The 20,320-nt window shown below is 46.9% G+C and overlaps 1 protein-coding gene across 2 annotated transcripts in view; it reads left to right on the top strand.

Annotated features, from left to right (window-relative positions):
• SPNS1 (SPNS lysolipid transporter 1, lysophospholipid) overlaps positions 1 to 20,320 on the top strand; it is a 45,486-nt gene that overhangs the window by 4,814 nt on the left and 20,352 nt on the right. The window contains exons 2-4 of one of the 2 annotated variants that reach the window (XM_082262294.1): positions 8,476 to 8,739; positions 12,114 to 12,179; positions 14,902 to 15,038. In XM_082262294.1, coding sequence (XP_082118420.1) covers positions 8,499 to 8,739; positions 12,114 to 12,179; positions 14,902 to 15,038 — 444 coding nt within the window. In that variant the 5' untranslated portion in view covers positions 8,476 to 8,498. Of the gene's footprint in view, positions 1 to 8,475; positions 8,740 to 12,113; positions 12,180 to 13,145; positions 13,175 to 14,901; positions 15,039 to 20,320 lie in introns of those variants that run through there. The other variant, XM_082262295.1, reaches the window with a different exon arrangement.

Here is a 20,320-nt window from a genome sequence, read left to right as displayed (position 1 = left end):
GCTCATCAGTGTCCATCAGTGCTTATCAGTGTCCATCAGTGCAAGCTCATCAGTGCTTATCAGTGTCCATCAGTGCAGGCTCATCAGTGCTTATCAATGTCCATCAGTGGAGGCTCATCAGTGCAGGCTTATCAGTGCTTATCAGTGCAGGCTCATCAGTGCTTATCAGTGTCCATCAGTGCAGGCTCATCAGTGTCCATCAGTGCAGGCTCATCAGTGCTTATCAGTGTCCATCAGTGCAGGCTCATCAGTGCTTATCAATGTCCATCAGTGCAGGCTCATCAGTGCTTATCAATGTCCATCAGTGCAGGCTTATCAGTGCAGGCTCATCAGTGCTTATCAATGTCCATCAGTGCAGGCTTATCAGTGCTCATCAGTGTCCATCAGTGCAGGCTCATCAGTGCTTATCAATGTCCATCAGTGCAGGCTCATCAGTGCTTGTCAGTGTCCATCAGTGCAGTCTTATGAGTGTCCATTAGTGGCTCCTTATCAGCACACATCAGCGAAGGAGAAAAATTACCTTTTTGCAAAATTTTATAACCGAAACTAAGAAAAGGGATTTTTTTAAATATTTTGTTTAGCAGATGATAAAAAACCCAGTGATGATTAACCACTTGCGGGACCGGCCGCTGCAATTACTGCCGGCCACCCGCAATCGTTCCCCGCTGAGAGACGGAAGAACAGTCAGATGTTGTAAACACAGCCGACCGTTCTTCTCTCTGAAATGATCACAGAGCGCCTTCTATATAGGATCACAGGTCTCTATGATCATTTCACAAGCCCCTCCCCCCACAGTTAGAAAGCACTCCCCTAGGCTCACACTTAACCCTTTGATCACCCCTAGGTTAATCCCTTCCCTGCCAGTGTCATTATTACAGCACAAGTGCATATTTTTAGCACTGATTACTGTAGTAATGTCACTGGTCCCCCCAAAAGTGTCAAAAATGTCAGTTAGGGGTCCGATCTGTCCGCCGCAATGTCGCAACACCGCTAAAAATCGCAGATTGCCGCCATTACTAGTAAAAAATTTACTAAATAAAAATGACATAAATCTTTCCCTTAGATCAGGGGTGGGGAACCTTTTTTATACCAAAGGCCATTTGGATTTTTGTAACATCATTCGGGGGCCGTACAAAATGTATGCATAAATGTAATAGGCATTGCTTTGCAGCAAAAAACGCTGTAAAAAATTGCGTGACTTTGAGGTCACAAAAGTTTGAAAGGGGCCTTCAGTAATCAAGGTATAGTGTGCCCTCTTTCAATGCAGACTGACCACGGCGTGCCCCCCATCAATGCAGACTGACCACAGCGTGCCCCCTTTCAATGCCAGACTGACCACGGCGTGCCCCCTTTCAATGCCAGACTGACCACGGCGTGCCCCCTTTCAATGCACAAAGCCAGTGCACTTACCTGCAGTGGCGGCTTCTCCTCGAGTCCTCCCGCCTCCTCCTTGACCAATGGCATGTGTTCGCCTTTTCGGCCAATCAGGAAGCGGGTTTCAAACCCACTTCCTGATTGGCCAGGGGGAGGATCTGTGTTACAATAGCGAATTTTCATTTGCTATTGTCACACAAATGGGTGGGCTTGGGGCGCACTGCTCTGCGCCCCGTGTCCACCCTTTTCTGAGACTCACACTGTTAGGACGGAGCCATAGGCTCCTTCTGACACAGCGGCACGGGGGGGCTGGACGCGATTGTGCGGGCCGGGCCGCAGGTTCCCCACCCCTGCCCTAGATTGTAGACGCAATAACTTTTGCGCAAACCAATCAAAATACGCTTATTGCGTTTTTTTTTTTTTACCAAAGATATGTGACCGAAAACAAATTGGCCTAAAAGGATGAAAAAATTTTGATTTTAAATTTTTTTTGGGGGGGGGGGGGGGTGTTATATAGCAGAGAGTGAAAAATATTGTTTTTTTTTTTCCAGAACTGTCGCTCTTTTTTTTTTTGTTTATAGCGCAAAAAATAAAAATCGCACAGGTGAACAAATACCACCAAAATAAAGCTCTATTTGTGGGGGAAAAAAAAGGACATCAATTTTATTTAGATAGTGTCGCATGACCGTGCAATTGTTAAAGTAACGCAGTGCCGAATCGCGAAAACTGGCCTGGTCATTGAGGGGGCAAATCCTTCCGGAGCTGAAGTGGTTAAATACCACCAAAAGAAAGCTCTATGTGAAAAAAAAATGATAAAAAAATGTATTTGGGTGCAGTGCTGCATGACTGCGCAGTTGTCATTCAAAGCGCGACAGCTAAAAATTGACCTGGGCAGGAAGAGGGTGAAAATGGCCGGTATTGAATCAGGGATCTTCAAACTGCGGCCCTCCAGCTGTTGTGGAACTGCACATCCCATGATGCATTGTAAAACTCTGACATTCACAGACATGACTCGGCATGATGGGAATTGTAGTTCCTGAACAACTGCAGGGCCATAGTTTGAAGACCCCTGCTATAGTTTATAGAACACTTTAATTGCAGTTTAGATCCACTTTTACTGCTGAATTACAGCCCTACTGAAGAACGGTCCTATTGAAGACTGTTGACTACTCTGCTGTTTTGCACATGACATGCTGAGAGTTGTAGTAGCCGGTCAGTAATGTCGTAACCTAAACCACTTTATTCTCTTTATCAGCCCATGTGATGTGACAGAGACGAGGCGGTACCCCTCCCCCCCTCCCCACCTCCTGGACTGAGATCATCTCCATGTCTTGTGCTGTCAGCATCTTTACCTTTCTGCTGCAGAGTCCCGTGACCGCTCACTTCCGCTTCTGTGGAGGTGTCAGTACCGTGACACAGTAGTTACTTTGACTTTGCCTTTTTTTCGCTTTCAGTTCTGCAAACTGGTTTAACCACTTCTGGACCGGAAGGATTTTACCCCCTTAATGACCAGGCTATTTTTTGCAATTCGGCACGGCGTTACTTTAACGTACAATTGCATGGTCCTGCGACGCTGCACCTTAATAAAAATGAATGTCCTTTTTTTCCCACAAATAGAGCTTTCTTTTGGTGGTATTTGATCACGAATGGACCAAATGACAGATTTTCGAACGATTTTTCGGCTCATGTATCCAGCATAAGAGGGGGTAAATTGCTGCAGCAGCACCGGAAGATGAAAGCTCTCCCTGTATATGACTCGGACTACAAGTGAAAATTCCAGCATTCCTGGCAGCCCTCCAGATGTTACATCCTGATCATTACAGTGAAAGTGGAACTAAAACCCTTCCATTTAACAGTTTACAAAAAAAAAAAAAAAAACAGTTCTGGGAATGTAACTGTCACATTGGTTGTGCTCTCAACCAAACTGTTAAACAATCCACTGGCTGGTGTCATAACTGATCACATGTGCATCACCATGGCAGTTGTAGATTAAACAGAGGCCAAGATGGCCGCTTCCTTGGCTGAAAATGATAGGAAGGTTAAGTTCTGCCTTAAAGCGGAGTTCTAGCCTAACACACTCACCTGTCCAACGGTCCAGCGATGCGGCCGCCCGAAGCCTCACTCTTCTCCCTCTCTGCTCTCCGGCGCCGGCATCACTGGTGTGGGCACCCGGCTGTGACAGTTTGTGGCTTCACAGCCGGGCACGCACTGCGCATGCGCGAGTTGCGCTACGCGTCGTGATTGGCCGGCAATCTTCTGGGACCTCTGACATGTCCCAGACGATTGCAGGGAGGGAGGGAGAGAGGAGAACTTCCGCTCAGGGCGCCACGGCGCTCCGAGCGGAAGTGGGAGCGGGTACCTGTCAAAACTAGGTACCCGTTCCCCCCCCCCCCCCCCCCCAAAAAAATGACATGCCAAATGTGGCATGTCGGGGGGTTAGAACTACCTAAAGCGGAAGTTCCACTTTTGGGTTGAACTCCGCTTTAACTAAGGTGGCATGTTTTAACTTTTATTATATTGATTCTTCCAGAGTTTCACTTTAAAGAGCAGTTCCATCTAAACGTTGAATCTCCACTTATCTGATTCATCCCATCCACCCCCCCCCCCCTCCCAGCCCGGTGCCACATTTGGTACCTTTTGGGGGGGAGCAGGTACCTTTTTTTCACAGGTACCCTGTCCCCACTTCCATCGGACCTCGCCACGGCAAGGTACGTCAACAGTTCGACCTCCCTTCTCCTTCCCCTGCTGCCAGGCCGGTAAGAGAGTGCTGCACGCTTTTCGCATGCGCAGTAGGAATCCAGCTGTAAAGTCGCAAGGCTTCACTGCCGGGTTCCCTCTCCGGCAATGGCGGTGGCGGCAGCCGACAGCCGATGGAAACATTGGCTGGGGTGCTGACATCGCTTGATTCCAGGACAGGTAAGTGTCCTAATATTAAAAGTCAGCCTATCTCTTAACGTAATTTACCCCCAGAACAACACCCACCTTCTTCTTATTGCCTTCAGTTCAGGCACTGGGAATGAGTCTCTTTAATTATGGTCCTGAACATGGAGAGTCACTGCTGCCTCACCAGGGCTACCTACCAGTGCCCATAAGTCCTCCTAAGCAGTGCCCACCAGTGCTGCCAGTCAATGCCCCTCGGTGCCTCATCAGTGCCGCCTCATCAGCACACATTATCCACTTGCCGATCGCCCCATGCAGATTTACTGCGGCAGGGCGTCTCGGCTGCACATAATCATGTAGGTCTATGTGATTATGTGCACGCGGTCTTGGCAGCGCACCGGCGCCGCTGGAGCCAGACTGGGGGAGGAGCAGGCAAAATTGCCGCCGGCCTTCTGCGATCTTTGGCTAGAATGACAGGAGAGCCGCCTGCCTATGTAAACAAAGCAGGCGGCTCTCCTGTCACACAGGCACAGTGAGATTGTGTGTCTCAGCTAAGCTAAAACACTGATCTCTGTGTGCCTTTCACATAGCCCCCCCCACAGTTAGTAAGCACAATGAGGCTCACACTGACTTCTGTTAACCAGTTCCGGACCGTCCACCACATATATACTGTGGGAGGGCAGCCCAGCTGCGCAAAATAGTTTGGCGGAATGACAGAACAGTGGTCTGCCTATGTAAACAAGGCAGACCACTGTTCTGCCACAGAGGAAGAGAGAGATCTTGTGTTTCAGCTAAGCAGAAAAACAGATCTCTCTTTTCCTCGCAGTGATGGCGAACCTTGGCATTCCAGATGTTTTGGAACTACATTTCCCATGATGCTCAATTACACTGTAGAGTACATTAGTATCATGGGAAATGTAGTTCCAAAACATCTGGGGTGCCAAGGTTCGCCATCACTGCGAGTCTAGTGCATCCCCTCCCCCCCACAGTTAGAAAGGAATCCCTAGGAGCACACTTAACCCCTTGATCACCCCCAGTATTAACCCCTTCCCTGCCAGTGTCATTTATACAGTAACAGTGCATATTATTTAGCACAGATTACTGTAGTAATGTCACTGGGCCCCAAAAAAGTGTCAATGTCAGTTAGGGGTCCGATCTGTCAATGTCGCAGTCCCGCTAGAAATTGCTGATCTCCGCCATTACTAATAAAAAAAATCCAAAAACCTATCCAATAGTTTGTAAACGTTATAACTTTTGCGCAAACCAATTAAAATACGCTTTTTGGGATTTATTTTTTTTTTTTACCAAAAATATGTAGCGGAATACAAAGTGGCCTAAAATGATAAAAAAAAATTTGATTTTTTTTTTTTATTGGGAATGTTTTATAGCAGAAAGTAAAAAATATTGGTGTTTTTTTTTTTTCGAAATTGTCGCTCTTTTTTTTTTTTTTTGTTTATAGCGCAAAATCTAAAAGCCGCAGAGGTGATCAAATACCACCAAAAGAAAGCTCTGTTTGTGGGAAAAGAAAAGGACATCTATTGTATTTGGGTACAGCGTCGCACGACCGCGCAATTGTCCGTTAAAGCAACGCAGTGCCGAATCACAAAAGATGGCCTGGTCATTAAGGGGGTAAAACCTTCTGGGGCTAAAGTGGTTAATGAAGGAGAAAAATTACCTGTTTGCAAATTTTTCTAACAAACTATGAAAACTGTTTTATATTTTGTTTGTTTAGCAAAAAATAAAAAACCCCACTGGTGATTAAATACCACCAAAAGAAAACTCTATGGCCTCTTTCACACGGAGCGGAGCGTATTGCGATCCTTTCCGGCACTTTATTTTTTTTTTACGGACACGGATGACATTTGTGTCATCCGCTCCGTATGCCCGCATATCATCCCATCTGTTTGCGGATGATATGCGGACATAATGCATGTCTATGGGCATTGTGGATGATATACGGACATAATGTAAGTCTATGGGCATTGCGAATGACACCGCTGACATCCGATTTTGCGTCCTTTCTGTTTTTTCAACGGAAGAAAAAATAGGGTTCTGTTCCGTTCCAAAAAACGGAACAGAAATGAAAGGACGCAAATCGGATGTCAGCGGATGGTCATCCGCTGACATCCGCAATGCCATTGACACGCATTATGTCCGTATATCACCCGCAAAAGGATAGGGTGATATACGGACATGCGGTACGCCCGTGTGAAAGAGGCCTATTTGCATGAAACAAATTATAAAAATGTCATATAGGTACTGGACAGTGTTGCATGACCGCGGAATTGTCAATCAAAGTGTGACAGCGCTGAAAGCTGAATATTGGCCTGGGCAATAAGGGGGTGAAATGCACTGTAAGCAAGTGGTTAAAGCGGGAGTATACTCCGCTTTTTAACTTTTACCTACAGGTGAGCCTATAATAAGGCTTACCCATAGGTAAAATGAATATCTCCTAAACCTGCATGGCTTAGGAGATATTCACCCTGCATGCAGCCGCTGACACCAGCGGCGCATGCACTCTAAAGGTCCAGCGTATCTTGCCGGACCTTCAGAGCTCCTGGCCGGAAAGTGAACTCCTGCGCGTAGAGACGCCGAGGGATCATGTCGGCTCCCTCATCGGTGTCGGGGCGACCATGTTGGGGCTTCGTTCTAAGGTAAGTGTTTCATACTGTGCTAGTATGCGATGCATACTAGCACATTATGCCATTGTCCTGCAGGGTTTTTGTTTTTTTTTTTTTACACAGAGGATACTACCACTTTAAACTGGATCTTTTTAGTAACACGGACAGGTCACAACATACAAAAGTGTTATTGCAGAAATCCTCCACCTTTTTATTGATAAAAAGTAGGGATGCACCGATCAGATATTCGGATCGGATATCGGTGCCGATATGGCCATTATACAATAAAAATAAAAATTCAGCGCTTAAAATCAAATGGATGGGTAAGCAGCTGTACACCAGGATAGGTCAAACCTACCAAAACCTATAATATGCAGTAAAAGATATGGCCATTATAGCTGGATCGGGGGATCGGTAACATTGGCTGATCCATGGGCCGATCCGGTTTTTGCTGAGTAACGGCTCAGCCATCCCTTACTTGGTGTAGTAGTAGTATGGGATGGGAGCCGCTACTTCCTGTATAGATCCGGCTCACAGGCGGAGTGATATCAGATGCACTCCGCCTGTGAATGGAGGAGCCGTACACATGAAGCAGCGGCTTTGCTCTGTACTGCAGCCGCATGCTTTGTGTAGCTCCGGATCGGTTCCGGTATCGGCGATTTCACAACGCCAGATATCGGTATCGGGTCCAAAAAAGTCGGATCGGTGTATCCCTAATAAAAAGCCCTCCTTGAGCTTTATTTGGTGACTCTCTGCTTGACAGCCCATTCAGACTGGCGCGATCCGACTTCGAGTGGCGACTTCGGCACGACTTGCAGGGACTTCACATAATGGAAGTCTATGCAAGTCGCTCCCAGGTTGCCCCAAAGTAGTACAGGACCCTTTTTCTAAGTCGGAGCGACTTGTGTCGCTCCTATTAGAACGGGTCCTGTGCTAATCAATGGCGAGCGACCGAGTGCGACTTGTCAGGCTGACAAGTCGCCTGACAAGTCACGCTAGTCTGAATGGGGTCTTAGCTCTGATGATATGAGATGAAATTGAGAAGCTTCTTCCAGGGCTGATCTGTGTTAGATATTTGTGAACACAGCCAGGAATGGCACAGGTACTGGGATTTACATGATTGTGTAATTTCTGATCCAGAATCTCAGTCCAGGATGTAGATTGTGTCCCTGGATGATGCCTGAACAAAGATAGTAACGTCTAGACCAGGGATCTTCAAACTGCGGCCCTCCAGCTGTTTGTTCTTTTTTTTTTTAACAGTGCGTGGAATTTTCTTCAGCAGCAACAGCAATAAAGCCCTGGCTGAGGTTCTAAGCCTCCATTCGAATCTATTTGTATCAATTCCTCTCCCAGGGGATCTATTGCAATGTGTGTTGTAAGTTACAATATTGTGGTCTTATCAGTGGGTGTGGGAGACTGAGGAAAGGCTTTCTCTTGCCTGCAGCAGACTGATGACATCATCTGAGCCTAGGCAGTGTCACTGAATGGAGCTCTTCTAACTATGATACTGTTTGTGGTTTATTGTCTCATATCAGGAATATATTCATAAATCCTTGTATCTGAAAGGTCCTCTGTAACAAAATGTTATTGCATATCTCAGGATTTCTGGTGCCTTAGAAGGAAATGGCGTCACGGCACAGCGTCGGGGACGCGACCCCCTTCTTGACCCAGGCGGATGACACGGAGGAGGAGCGGTCCAGGGGCCCGGAGAATAAGAAAGTGGATGATGAAGAGGAAGATGAGGAGAGGGAAGATGGAGACGTACACCTACTGACGGGGATCTCCTACAGGCACTCCGTCACTATAGTGTTGATTCTCTTCTACGTCAACCTCCTCAACTACATGGACCGATTCACAGTGGCTGGTAATTGTCTGCTGGTTATACAATTATATGAAGTTTGTGTATACCTTACTTGTCAAGCAGTTTAACCACTTCCCACTCGTAGGATGTCATATGATGTCCTGGACTTTGAGTGGGGATATCTGAATGATGGACGCAGCTGCAGGCATCATTCAGATATATATATATATATATATATATATATATATATATATATATATATATATATATATATATATATATATATATATATATATATATATATATATATATTATATATATATATATAATTTTTTTTTTTTTCAGCTGGCAAAGTAAAAGCCAATCAGGAGGTGGAGGGGGGGGGGGACGGGGGGGTTCGAGCCCGAGCTCCATGTCTGAATGGACACACTCAGCAGCGGCTCAGCTCGGGTGCCCCCAGAGCAAGCTGCTTGCACTGGGGGCAGGAGGGAGGGGCTAGGATTGCTGACGTGGGACCTGAGAAGAGGAGGATCCAGGCTGCTCTGTGCAAAATCACTACACAGAGCAGGTAAGTATGACATGTTTTTTTTTTTTTATTAAAAAAACAAGACTTTAATATCAATTTAATGGCACGTTTGTTTTTTGTTCTGTTTTGTTTTTTAGAGTCAGAGGCCTGACTGTTTGCTTTCAGTGCCAAAAACAAGTGAAATCAGCCTTAAAGCAGAGCTCCAGCACCCCCACCAAAAAAGTAAGTCCGCAGCTACAAATACTGTAGCTGCTGACTTTTTATATTAGGACACTTACCTGTCCAGGGATCCCGCGAAGTCGGCACCGCAGACGATTTTTCAATCGGAGCTGCCGCTGCCATTCCTTGTAAGGGAAACTGGCAGTGAAGCCTTGCGGCTTCACAGCTGGTTCCCTACAGCGCATGCGCAAAGTGTGCTATGCTTTGTGAATCACCCAACAGCGGGGGGGAAGGAGGAGAAGGGCCGAACTTGTCAAAAATACAGGTACCCACTCCCCCAACCCCCCCCCCCCCCCCCGAGAGGTGCCAAACGTGGCAGCGGAGGGGAGGGGGAAGCACGCAAGCAGAACTTCCCCTTTTGGGTTGAACTCCGCTTTACCTTATATTAGGCTCATGGAAATGTACGCCTAAACCCTATGTGAATGTGTGCTGTGCCTTTTACCTGCAGTCTCCCCTTTAAATGTGTGTAGCAGAAATATGGTTGCTTCCCATTGACCGCCAGATCCTCACAAGGGATGCTTCTTCAAATAAGACTTAACATTCTTGGCTTAAATGATGTAATTCATTTTAATGATCCAATCATGTGCAGATGAAATACATAAAACAGGAATTTGCCTTTCACATGATTGAATCATTGAAGTGAATCTTCACACTATTTATTTTGTGAAGAATTTCAACCTTCGTAAAACAGCATCACTTTCTCTCCTAGAATGACAACACTGAGTGTGCTGTATCTATGGAGGAACAGCGTTGTCACCTTAGTTCTGGAAGTGTGTTGGGACCAGGGATGAGCTCGGGTGTGTTCGAGTTCGTACGTCCCCGATCCCGCCAGGAAGCCAACACTGCACTCCGCTAATCACAGGCAGTGAGACATTTACCAATCCGCAGCTGCACAGATCTGGAAATGTCTCACTGCCTGTGATTAGTGGAGTGCAGTGTCGGCTTTCTGGCGGGATCGGACACGTACGAACTTGAACACACCCAAGCTCATCTCTAGTTGGGACTACAGAACGCTTCCCCTGTATATCATAGCAGGAGTTGTTTTGTACTCCTAATATACTTCTTGGTAACATTGTTAGAGATAACACTGCAAAGCACACCGGACAGCACTGGTAGGATCAGCACTTACCAAACAGATCGAACATAACACAAGTTTTACAGATCAAGAGAAACCAAATAACAGTTCTTTGTGAGGGTTTACGTGACTTTTTAACACAAATTTACTCAAGATTGAATCTTTTAGATGCATTATTATAAGTAAACTGTTTCCTGAAACGTATAAAAAATTACCAGTTCATTTTAAAGAAATAATTTGGTGCGTTGTAAATAAGCTTGTGTCACGTGAGCATTTTACTGTGCTAGTATACAAATGACAGGATAATATATATTGCCATGAAACTATAGCATAGTGCAGAAAGGTAGGGAGGGGAGATAAAGCACTCCACTGATTCATTCAGCTTTGTTATCAGATGTGTATAATGTAGTAGGGATGCACCGATCCGATAATCGGATCGGATATCGGCCCCGATACAGGCAAAATAGCTGGATCGGGGGATTGGTAAAATTAACAGATCCACGTGCCGATCCGGTTTTGCTCTTTACATAGCAGTGGGGGAGCAGAGAACAGCTGTCAAAGGAAAAAAAAAAAAAAAAGAGCCTCCTGCAAATGCCTGTTTGTCTCCCAGTTAAAGCGGAATTCCGGGCACAAAAACATTTTTTCAATGAGCATACCCCCGGGACAGCCAGGGCTAGTACATTCCACAATGGCTAGCTTCTGATCTGTCCCGGTTCGCACTTACCTGCAAGAAGAAATACTCACTTATACAATTTCTTCTCCAGCGTTGCCATCTCTGTTGTGGGCAGCTGAAGCCGGCGCAATCATCTTCTGCGTCCTCTTCCGTGTCTTCTTCTCCCAGAATGCTCCTTCACCGGCCCCTCTCGTCACTTCCGGTGCAGCGCCGCATTCCTACACAGCTTCTGGGCATGCCCAGAAGCTGTTTAGCAGGGAATGCGGCATCGCACCTGAAGTGACGAGCGGGGCCGGTGCCGTCGCATTGATTCCTGGGAGCGATGACGTTCAGCTCCCAGGAATCATTGCAAACCGGAAGTGACGGCGCGGGCCGCGGCCACAGAGGGAGGAAGTGGAAAATAGGTGAGTATTTCTATCTACAATTACAAGGTAAGTAAAAAAAAAAAAAATAAATAATCCTAACTATCAAATTACTTTTCAGGTGAAGAAGAGCAAGCGGATGGCCACAAAATCGATTAGGTCGATTTTGTGCCCGGAACTCCGCTTTAAGTAAACACAATGATGACAATGTATCTTTTCGTTCCATCTGCCGGAGGCGGGAAGTTTAGCTTCTTAAAGGCTAAACCCATGACATTTTTAGATTTTGAATGCAAAATTATTATAAGGTATCTGCCGATACCGATAACGATCCGGAAGTATTTTTTTGTTATAAGCTCACAAAGCAGTACTTCCGGATCAGACTCGGGATCGGCGATTTCACAAAACAAAAGATCGGGATCGGGACCAAAAAATAGGATCGGTACATCCCTATAATGTAGGTGATGTAGATGTGTAAATGCTGACACTCTCAGTTAGTTTTTAGCTGCAATCGGGGAAATCTTGGGGAAAAGATTCTTTGAGCCGTTAGTTCTGGTGTTATTATCGGTGTTCTCTCTCCTGCAGGAGTGCTTCCCAATATTGAGGACGCCTTCGGGATCCAAGACAGCCAATCGGGATTGGTACAGACAGGTAGTGCAAACTCACATTATTACATTTATTCTGTTTCATTTGTTGGCTTTCTTTTTTTGTGTGTTTTTTTTCCTCTGTCTACCTTATGTTTCTGTGTGTATTATAGAAAATAAAAAATTAAAAAATGTCTTTCCTTGTGGAGCCCCTGTGACCTGGCATCCCTGCAGCGCCCGTATGACCTGGCGTCCCTGTGGCGCCCATGGCGAAAGAAAGAAAGGAAAGGGGCAGGGAAAGTAAAGATGGAAATGGGCAGAAGAAGAGAAAGGAAGGAAAGGGGCAGGGGAAAGTAAGGAAGGAAAGGGGCAGGGGAAAGTAAGGAAGGAAAGGGACAGGGGAAAGTAAGGAAGGAAAGGGACAGGGGAAAGTAAGGAAGGAAAGGGACAGGGGAAAGTAAGGAAGGAAAGGGACAGGGGAAAGTAAGGAAGGAAAGGGACAGGGGAAAGTAAGGAAGGAAAGGGACAGGGGGAAAGCAAGAAAGGAAGGAAAGGGACAGGGGAAAAGGAAGGAAAGGGACAGGGGGAAAGGGACAGGGGAAAAGGAAGGAAAGGGACAGGGGGAAAGCAAGAAAGGAAGGAAAGGGACAGGGCAAAGCAAGAAAGGAAGGAAAGGAACAGGGGGAAAGCAAGCAAGGAAGGAAAGGAACAGGGGGAAAGCAAGCAAGGAAGGAAAGGAACAGGGGGAAAGCAAGAAAGGAAGGAAAGGGACAGGGGGAAAGCAAGAAAGGAAGGAAAGGGGCAGTGAAATGAAAAGAAGGAAAAAGCCAGGAAAAAGGAAAGGGACAGGGGGAAAGAAAGGAAGGAAAGGGACAGGGGGAAAGGAAGAAAGGAAGGAAAGGGACAGGGGAAAGCAAGCAAGAAAGGAAGGAAAGGGACAGGGGAAAATAAATAAAGGAAGGAAAGGGACAGGGGGAAAGCAAGCAAGAAAGGAAGGAAAGGGACAGGGGGAAAGAAATAAAGGAAGGATCCAAGACAGCCAATCGGGATTGGTACAGACAGGTAGTGCAAACTCACATTATTACATTTATTCTGTTTCATTTGTTGGCTTTCTTCTTTTTTTGTGTGTTTTTTTTCCTCTGTCTACCTTATGTTTCTGTGTGTATTATAGAAAATAAAAAATTAAAAAATGTCTTTCCTTGTGGAGCCCGTGTGACCTGGCGTCCCTGCAGCGCCCGTATGACCTGGCGTCCCTGTGGCGCCCGTGGCGAAAGAAAGAAAGGAAAGGGGCAGGGAAAGTAAAGATGGAAATGGGCAGAAGGAGAGAAAGGAAGGAAATGGGCAGTGAAATGAAAAGAAGGAAAAAGCCAGGAAAAAGGAAAGGGACAGGGGGAAAGCAAGAAAGGAAGGAAAGGGACGGGGAAGCAAGAAAGGAAGAAAAGGGACAGGGGAAAAGGAAGGAAAGGGACAGGGGAAAAGGAAGGAAAGGGACAGGGTAAAAGGAAGGAGAGGGACAGGGGGAAAGGAAGGAAAGGGACAGGGGGAAAGGAAGGAAAGGGACAGGGGGAAAGGAAGGAAAGGGACAGGGGAAAGCAAGGAAGGAAAGGGACAGGGGAAAGCAAGGAAGGAAAGGGACAGGGGAAAGTAAGGAAGGAAAGGGACAGGGGAAAGTAAGGAAGGAAAGGGACAGGGGAAAGTAAGGAAGGAAAGGGACAGGGGAAAGTAAGGAAGGAAAGGGACAGGGGAAAGTAAGGAAGGAAAGGGACAGGGGAAAGTAAGGAAGGAAAGAAAGGGACAGGGGAAAGTAAGGAAGGAAAGGGACAGGGGAAAGTAAGGAAGGAAAGGGACAGGGGAAAGTAAGGAAGGAAAGGGACAGGGGAAAGTAAGGAAGGAAAGGGACAGGGGAAAGTAAGGAAGGAAAGGGACAGGGGGAAAGCAAGAAAGGAAGGAAAGGGACAGGGGAAAGCAAGCAAGAAAGGAAGGAAAGGGACAGGGAAAAGAAAAGAGACAGGAGAAAAAGGAAGAAAAGAAGGAAAAAGAAAAGAAGGAAAGGGGCAGGGGAAAGGGAGGGGGGGGAAGCAAAAAAAAAAGCAAGAAAAAGAGAGGGGGCTAAAAAAGCGGGACAGAGGGAGGGGTAAACAATAAAAGAAGGAAAGAACAATACAAGGGTCACATGAAAAGGAGATGAGGGGAGGAGGGTGGTAGCCCAGATTGGGGGGGGGGGGTTATCAGTAAAGGGAGAATTCATAGGATAGAATGTTGCGCTCCTAAATGGCAGGTGAGTTGTGATTTGAAAGAAGTAGTTAGGAAATAATCCATCCACGGTGTCCAGAGCTGTTGATGCTTTTTCTGAGAATATTGACTGGACAGTGTCGGTGTTCTTCATGCATTGGTAATAGTCCTTTTTGGGTCACTAGCGGGAAATGGTGATAACGGATAGATTTCTTAAATAGAAGGGCTTCCATTGGATTCATCTGTAGTAGGCTACCCAATGTCCTTTGTACAGCTTGATCACATGTCAGGTTTTTTATTGCTGCTGTTGTCCCTGCTGGGGAGAGTCACCCCTTATTTGTCCTGCTGACCATTGTCACCAGAACAAGAGGAAAGACAATTCCGCTCACTTTGGGGAGATTTCCTCTAACCTCCTGTTGTGCCTCCAATAAAGGAAATAAGAAATCTCAAAGCTTTTCCACTTTTCCTTTAATAACTTTAAATAAATTATATATGTTTTTTTTTTTTTCCCGAATGTATCTCCAGTGGTATGATAAACTTTCTCTTGTTTCCTCTAGTATTTATTGTCAGTTATATGGTGCTGGCGCCTGTATTTGGTTATCTTGGGGACCGTTATAACAGGAAATACATCATGTGTTTTGGGATTTCCTTTTGGTCCATTATCACCCTCTGCAGCTCCTTCATACCCAAAGAGGTAAGATCTGCTACCACCCCCACCCAGACCTCCTCACAAGGCCATGCAATGGGGAATGCTGGGCTTCTAGTTAGATGCGCTATGCTCACTGTGCGATCTTGGTGTGTACACATCGCTGCGCACCTTCAAGGGAAACTACATTTCTCTAGCGCTCATCGACAGACGTAGTCCTCGGTGATACACCACCTTCGGGTTATGTTACCTCCGCAGGAGCAGGACTAGACAGGAAATTAAAAAGCTCTGGCCACACCCTAGGGGCAGTCCCAGAGGGTATATCCTCTCTCTCTCTGCCTCAGCAAATCAGTTATTTTCTGTATAGTTAGGAGTAAGGACCTAGACACCTTGCTGGGATCTTAGGTCCTGGCAAGATTTTTTTTTTTTTCTTAAAAAGATTTTTTAGACAGCTTTTTTCTCCAGTGTTCCTGTGAGATCTTCAAGCAAGAAAGCTGAACTGGGCGACGGGCTGGATGTTGAGATCCGGTGGTCACCCCAGTTCAGCCTACGAGCACGTGCAGGCCATAGCTCCGCGCTGGGTCGGCCGCGACAAAGTCCCATTAAAGGACTGTCCACGCGAGTTAAACGTCTCGCCGAAACGCCAAAGACCATGAGTCACGGCGTCCGTATCGGTCGACAGCCCTCCCGCCCCGGGGGAGAGGGGTACTGTCAGGAGTTGGTGCCCGCCTGGTTCCGGTATGGTGAGTAGTATGTTCCCCCTTTTTCCCTGACGGGTTTTGTGGTGAACGCGGGCCCCTCTCTGTATGGTAAGAAAGAGTCCTTTCTATCCTATAACATGTCACAAATCCTCCTACTTTGAGTGTGATTTATGTGTGCAAAAGCCAGGAGGCTTGGCTTGGGAGCTAACAATCTATTGTATACATGTTTTAAAGATGTAATCTGTGGCATTCTGGGAATCTTATGGGTTAAGTATAAGCTACCTACCAGTCAGAAGCCACGGACATGTAGACTGCCTTCCAAATCAGATCTCCAGCTAATAGCAGGCCTCCCGAACGGCCACGCGGTCCGCCAGGGCCGGTACCGCCAACCACGCCAGATCCCCATGCAGAGAGAGTGTTGTGTGCCCTGCAGCACACCGCTATTCAGTTTAGGCCGCCGCCATTTTTTTTTGCTGGATCGCACGAGCCGCCATTTTGGCGTAGCCTCGTGTCTCCAGCATGGGGGCGGCCATGTTTGAGGTGATCCTACACCTCGTGGAGCTTGGGGGAGGCGCCGGAAGGCGTGCAGAGGGGCGGAGCCGCCTCCTTTCTTCCTGGGCAGCCAGCCAAGAGACTTCCTGTTTGTCGAGACAGCGCTGTAAGCTGTTTCAGTTTAACTCTGAGCATCAAGTGGTGAGCCTGGGGGTCTATCTCTCTCTCTCTCGATCGATAGGGATCCCTAAGCAGGTAACACTAAGGGGCTTTTTGTGGCGCTGGGGGTCAGAAAAAAAAAAAAAAAAAAAAAAAGTTTTTTTCTTTACTTTTGAATTATATTATCCAGGAAGTAACTGGAGTTATTATGGACCCTGCCACACATATTCCCCCACCTGTTTCCCTCGAGGGGGCCTCGGGACCCGCCGGTGCACAGAGTATAGAGTCATTTACAGCAATTTTGGAGTCTATGGTGGCTCGGGTGGAGGCGGCCTGTCAGGGACGGGGGTCTAGGAAGCGACCCCCGCCTACCCCTATACCATCTGACACCTCTGACTCTGATTCAGAGATGGTCACGGCAGTTGCAGGTTCCTCTGCAAGGGCTGTTATCCCAGGTAAAGCCCCCTCAGACAGTGAGGAGGACGCTTCTTCTCTTGCTATAATTCAGGAAGAAGCATTGGTGGACGCACTAGTTGTGGCAGTGCAAGAAACCTTAAAACTTGAGGCTTTACCGGCAGAGGCAACTGAAACAGAGAGGCCTTTTGGGACTAATAAGCCCATCAAGACGGCGAAGGCTTTTCCTGTACCTAAATGTTTTGGTAATCAGATTAAAGGAGAATGGGAGCATTCTAAACGTACCTTTACTATTTCCAAGCGTATTGCTAGACGCTATCCGTTTGAGGAATCCATCATTAAGAAATGGACGGTACCACCAGTCGTGGATCCGCCTATTTCCAGGCTGAATAAAGCCACGGTTATTCCAGTGGAGGACACTTCGTCCTTTAAGGATCCGGCGGATCGAAAGATAGAAGCAGAGTCCCGCACTATCTTTTCTCTGATAGGGTCAGCATTTAGACCAGTAATCGTTATTGGTCTAGTTTCCCAGACACTTACGGAATGGGCGAAAATGGTACGCCAAGATCTTAGGGGAAAAGATATTCCCCAGGAGACATCTAATTTGATGGAACAGATCATACAAGGGCTACGGTTTATCTGTGACGCAGCCTTGGACACTACTCCCCTATTAGGGCATGCATCTAAGTTAGCAGTGATCCTCAGACGTGTGCTGTGGTTAAAATGCTGGTCAGCTGACCTAGGTTCCAAAAAGACCTTGACCAATCTCCCCTTTCAGGGGAATCGTCTATTTGGAGCCAACCTAGATGAAATCATTAAGGATGCCACTGGGGGCAAGAGCACTTTTTTGCCACAGGCTGCAAAAGCTAAGGGACCTCGCAACAAGCGAGGACCTTTCTTTACCGCCCATAAAGGGCGCCCGGCTGGTACTAGCGGGAAAGGCAAGACTCCTCCAGGAGGGTTCAAGAAGGGGACCAACCCAGCCAAACCCGAAGCAAAGGAGTACACAGCCTGAAGGTGCGCCCCCACCCGGTTTCAGGGTGGGGGGACGTTTTCACCGGTATTCAGGACATTAGATCGAGCATCAACCACCACTACCGGTGCGATTCTTCCCTTCCAACATTTAAGTACCACAGGAAGCGGTAGTTACCGTTCCCTGAAAAGATCTTTTTCTTTACCTTTTCCTAAGATTAGTCCCGATACCTCACTGGAATCGGATCTGGTTGACCAGATAGGCCAAGTAGCCTCTAGTCGGGTGACTTCGGTCCCTGAGGTTCAACCAGAAAAGATCACCCTTCCTGATAGCAATCAGGTATCTGATAAATGTGTGGGAACAGAAAACGACCAGACTTTCTCGGATGGTCGGGGCCAGATACCTCTAGGGACGCCTGGTTCAGATCCAATCAGCGCCAGTGGTCCTAGAAATTCTAGGCTGGCCTCCTCAAGCCGGCCTGGCCGACTTGGACATGTTAGTCGCAGACGTTCCGTGGGAACTTCGTCTCAGGGAGTGTCTGTGGTCTCAAGGACCAATTTACCTTCGTGCTTTACAGTCGCTGGTTTTAATGGCCTGGCCATTGAGACCCAAGTACTGAAGGACAGAGGTTTGTCTACTTCAGTCATTCCTACCCTTATTAAAGCAAGGAAAGCGACTTCCAGCAAAGTCTATTATCACACATGGAAGACTTATATTGCGTGGTGCGAATCTTTAGGATTTCCTCCACGTACCTATTCGGTGACTCGAATATTGGCCTTTTTGCAACAAGGGGTTGAGCAGAAGCTAGCCTTGAGCACCATCAAGGGTCAAGTTTCAGCATTAGCAATCTTCTTTCAGAAGCCTTTAGCTACCAAATCCTTGGTGCGGAATTTCATCCAGGGGGTGCGGCACCTGGCTCCTCCAGTCCGCGCGCCCTTACCGCCCTGGGACCTTAATTTGGTTTTGTCGGTTCTACAGAAACCTCCCTTTGAAAACATCAGGGAGATTCCCTTGCTTACTCTATCCCAGAAGGTGGCCTTCTTGGTGGCTATTACTTCTGCTCGCAGGGTGTCAGAACTGGCTGCATTATCATGCCAGTCACCATACCTAGTGATTCATAGGGATAAGGTAGTACTTCATCCTAAGCCATCTTTTCTTCCCAAGGTGGTTTCAGATTTTCATCTGAATGAAGATATTGTACTACCTTCCTTGTGTCCTCAGCCCAAGCATCATTGGGAACATGCGTTGCATTCCTTAGATGTGGTTCGGGCAATCAGGGTATACCTGAAAGCTACGGAATCATTCCGTAAGACGGATTCACTTTTTCTGATCACGGATGGCCCCAGAAAGGGTTTGCCTGCATCTGCCGCGACCATTGCCAAATGGATTAGACAAACGGTGGTACAGGCTTATTCTATTAAGGGTCAGTGTCCTCCGTTCCCTGTTAGGGCGCACTCCACTCGAGCGCTCAGTACTTCCTGGGCCTTTCGCCATCAGGCATCAGTGGTCCAGGTATGTAAGGCGGCCACCTGGTCGTCGGTACATACCTTTACAAAATTCTATAAAATTGATGTGACGGCATCGGCGGATGCCTCATTTGGCCGCAAGGTTTTGCAGGCCGCAATTTGAGGAGACCGGTGGTCTACCTCGAGGGTTTTTTTCTGTTTGAAAAAAAAAAAAAAAAAAAAATTGTTTTCTCTTTTTTTGGTTGAGTCTCATCATTAAGGATGAGCATTGTAAACTTCTAGTTGGCACCGGTTGGGCCTTCTAGATTGGGATTGATTTCCATTTTCCCACCCCTCAGTTGTGATACTGCTCTGGGACGTCCCGAAGGTGGTGTATCACCGAGGACTACGTCTGTCGATGAGCGCTAGAGAAAAATGGATTTTTGTAAAATCTTACCGTAAAATCCTTTTCTCTTAGCTCATCGACAGACGTAGTCCCCGCCCCTCTGTTTTGGAGTTGGGTTGGGTTAAATTCTCTAAGCACTGCTTTTTCACATAACTGATTTGCTGAGGCAGAGAGAGAGAGAGGATATACCCTCTGGGACTGCCCCTGGGGTGTGGCCAGAGCTTTTTAATTTCCTGTCTAGTCCTGCTCCTGCGGAGGTAACATAACCCGAAGGTGGTGTATCACCGAGGACTACGTCTGTCGATGAGCTAAGAGAAAAGGATTTTACGGTAAGATTTTACAAAAATCCATTTTTTTTTAAATCAATTTAATTTTAGATCTGCATAGGCTGTTATTTTATAAAATAATCAAAAGCAAAAATATTTTATTCTTGCAGTGCGGCCACTTGACGTTCTTTACACCCTCAGTGTACAGAAATCAAATTTCCTGCTTATGTGATTGGCTAACTGCCTTTCCAATTAGCCTTCCCTGAACTACAGCTGAAGCAGTGCAGTAAGGCTGGGTTCACACTGGGGCAGCTTCCAAGTCGCCTGACTGAAGCCACCCCGTGCAGCGTGACTTCAGCGTGGCTTGCAAACGACTTCTCTAATAGAAATCAATGCTAGTCACCCCCAAAGTAGTGCAGGAACCTTTTTCTAAGTGGGAGCGACTTGAGTTGCTCCAATTAGAACGGTTCCATT

The sequence above is a fragment of the Pelophylax lessonae genome (assembly GCF_965119305.1).
Source record: "Pelophylax lessonae genome assembly, chromosome: 6".
In the NCBI taxonomy this organism is placed as follows: Eukaryota; Metazoa; Chordata; class Amphibia; order Anura; family Ranidae; genus Pelophylax; species Pelophylax lessonae.
Note: the sequence above shows the minus strand (reverse complement) of the source record. Positions and strands in the feature narration are given on the sequence as shown.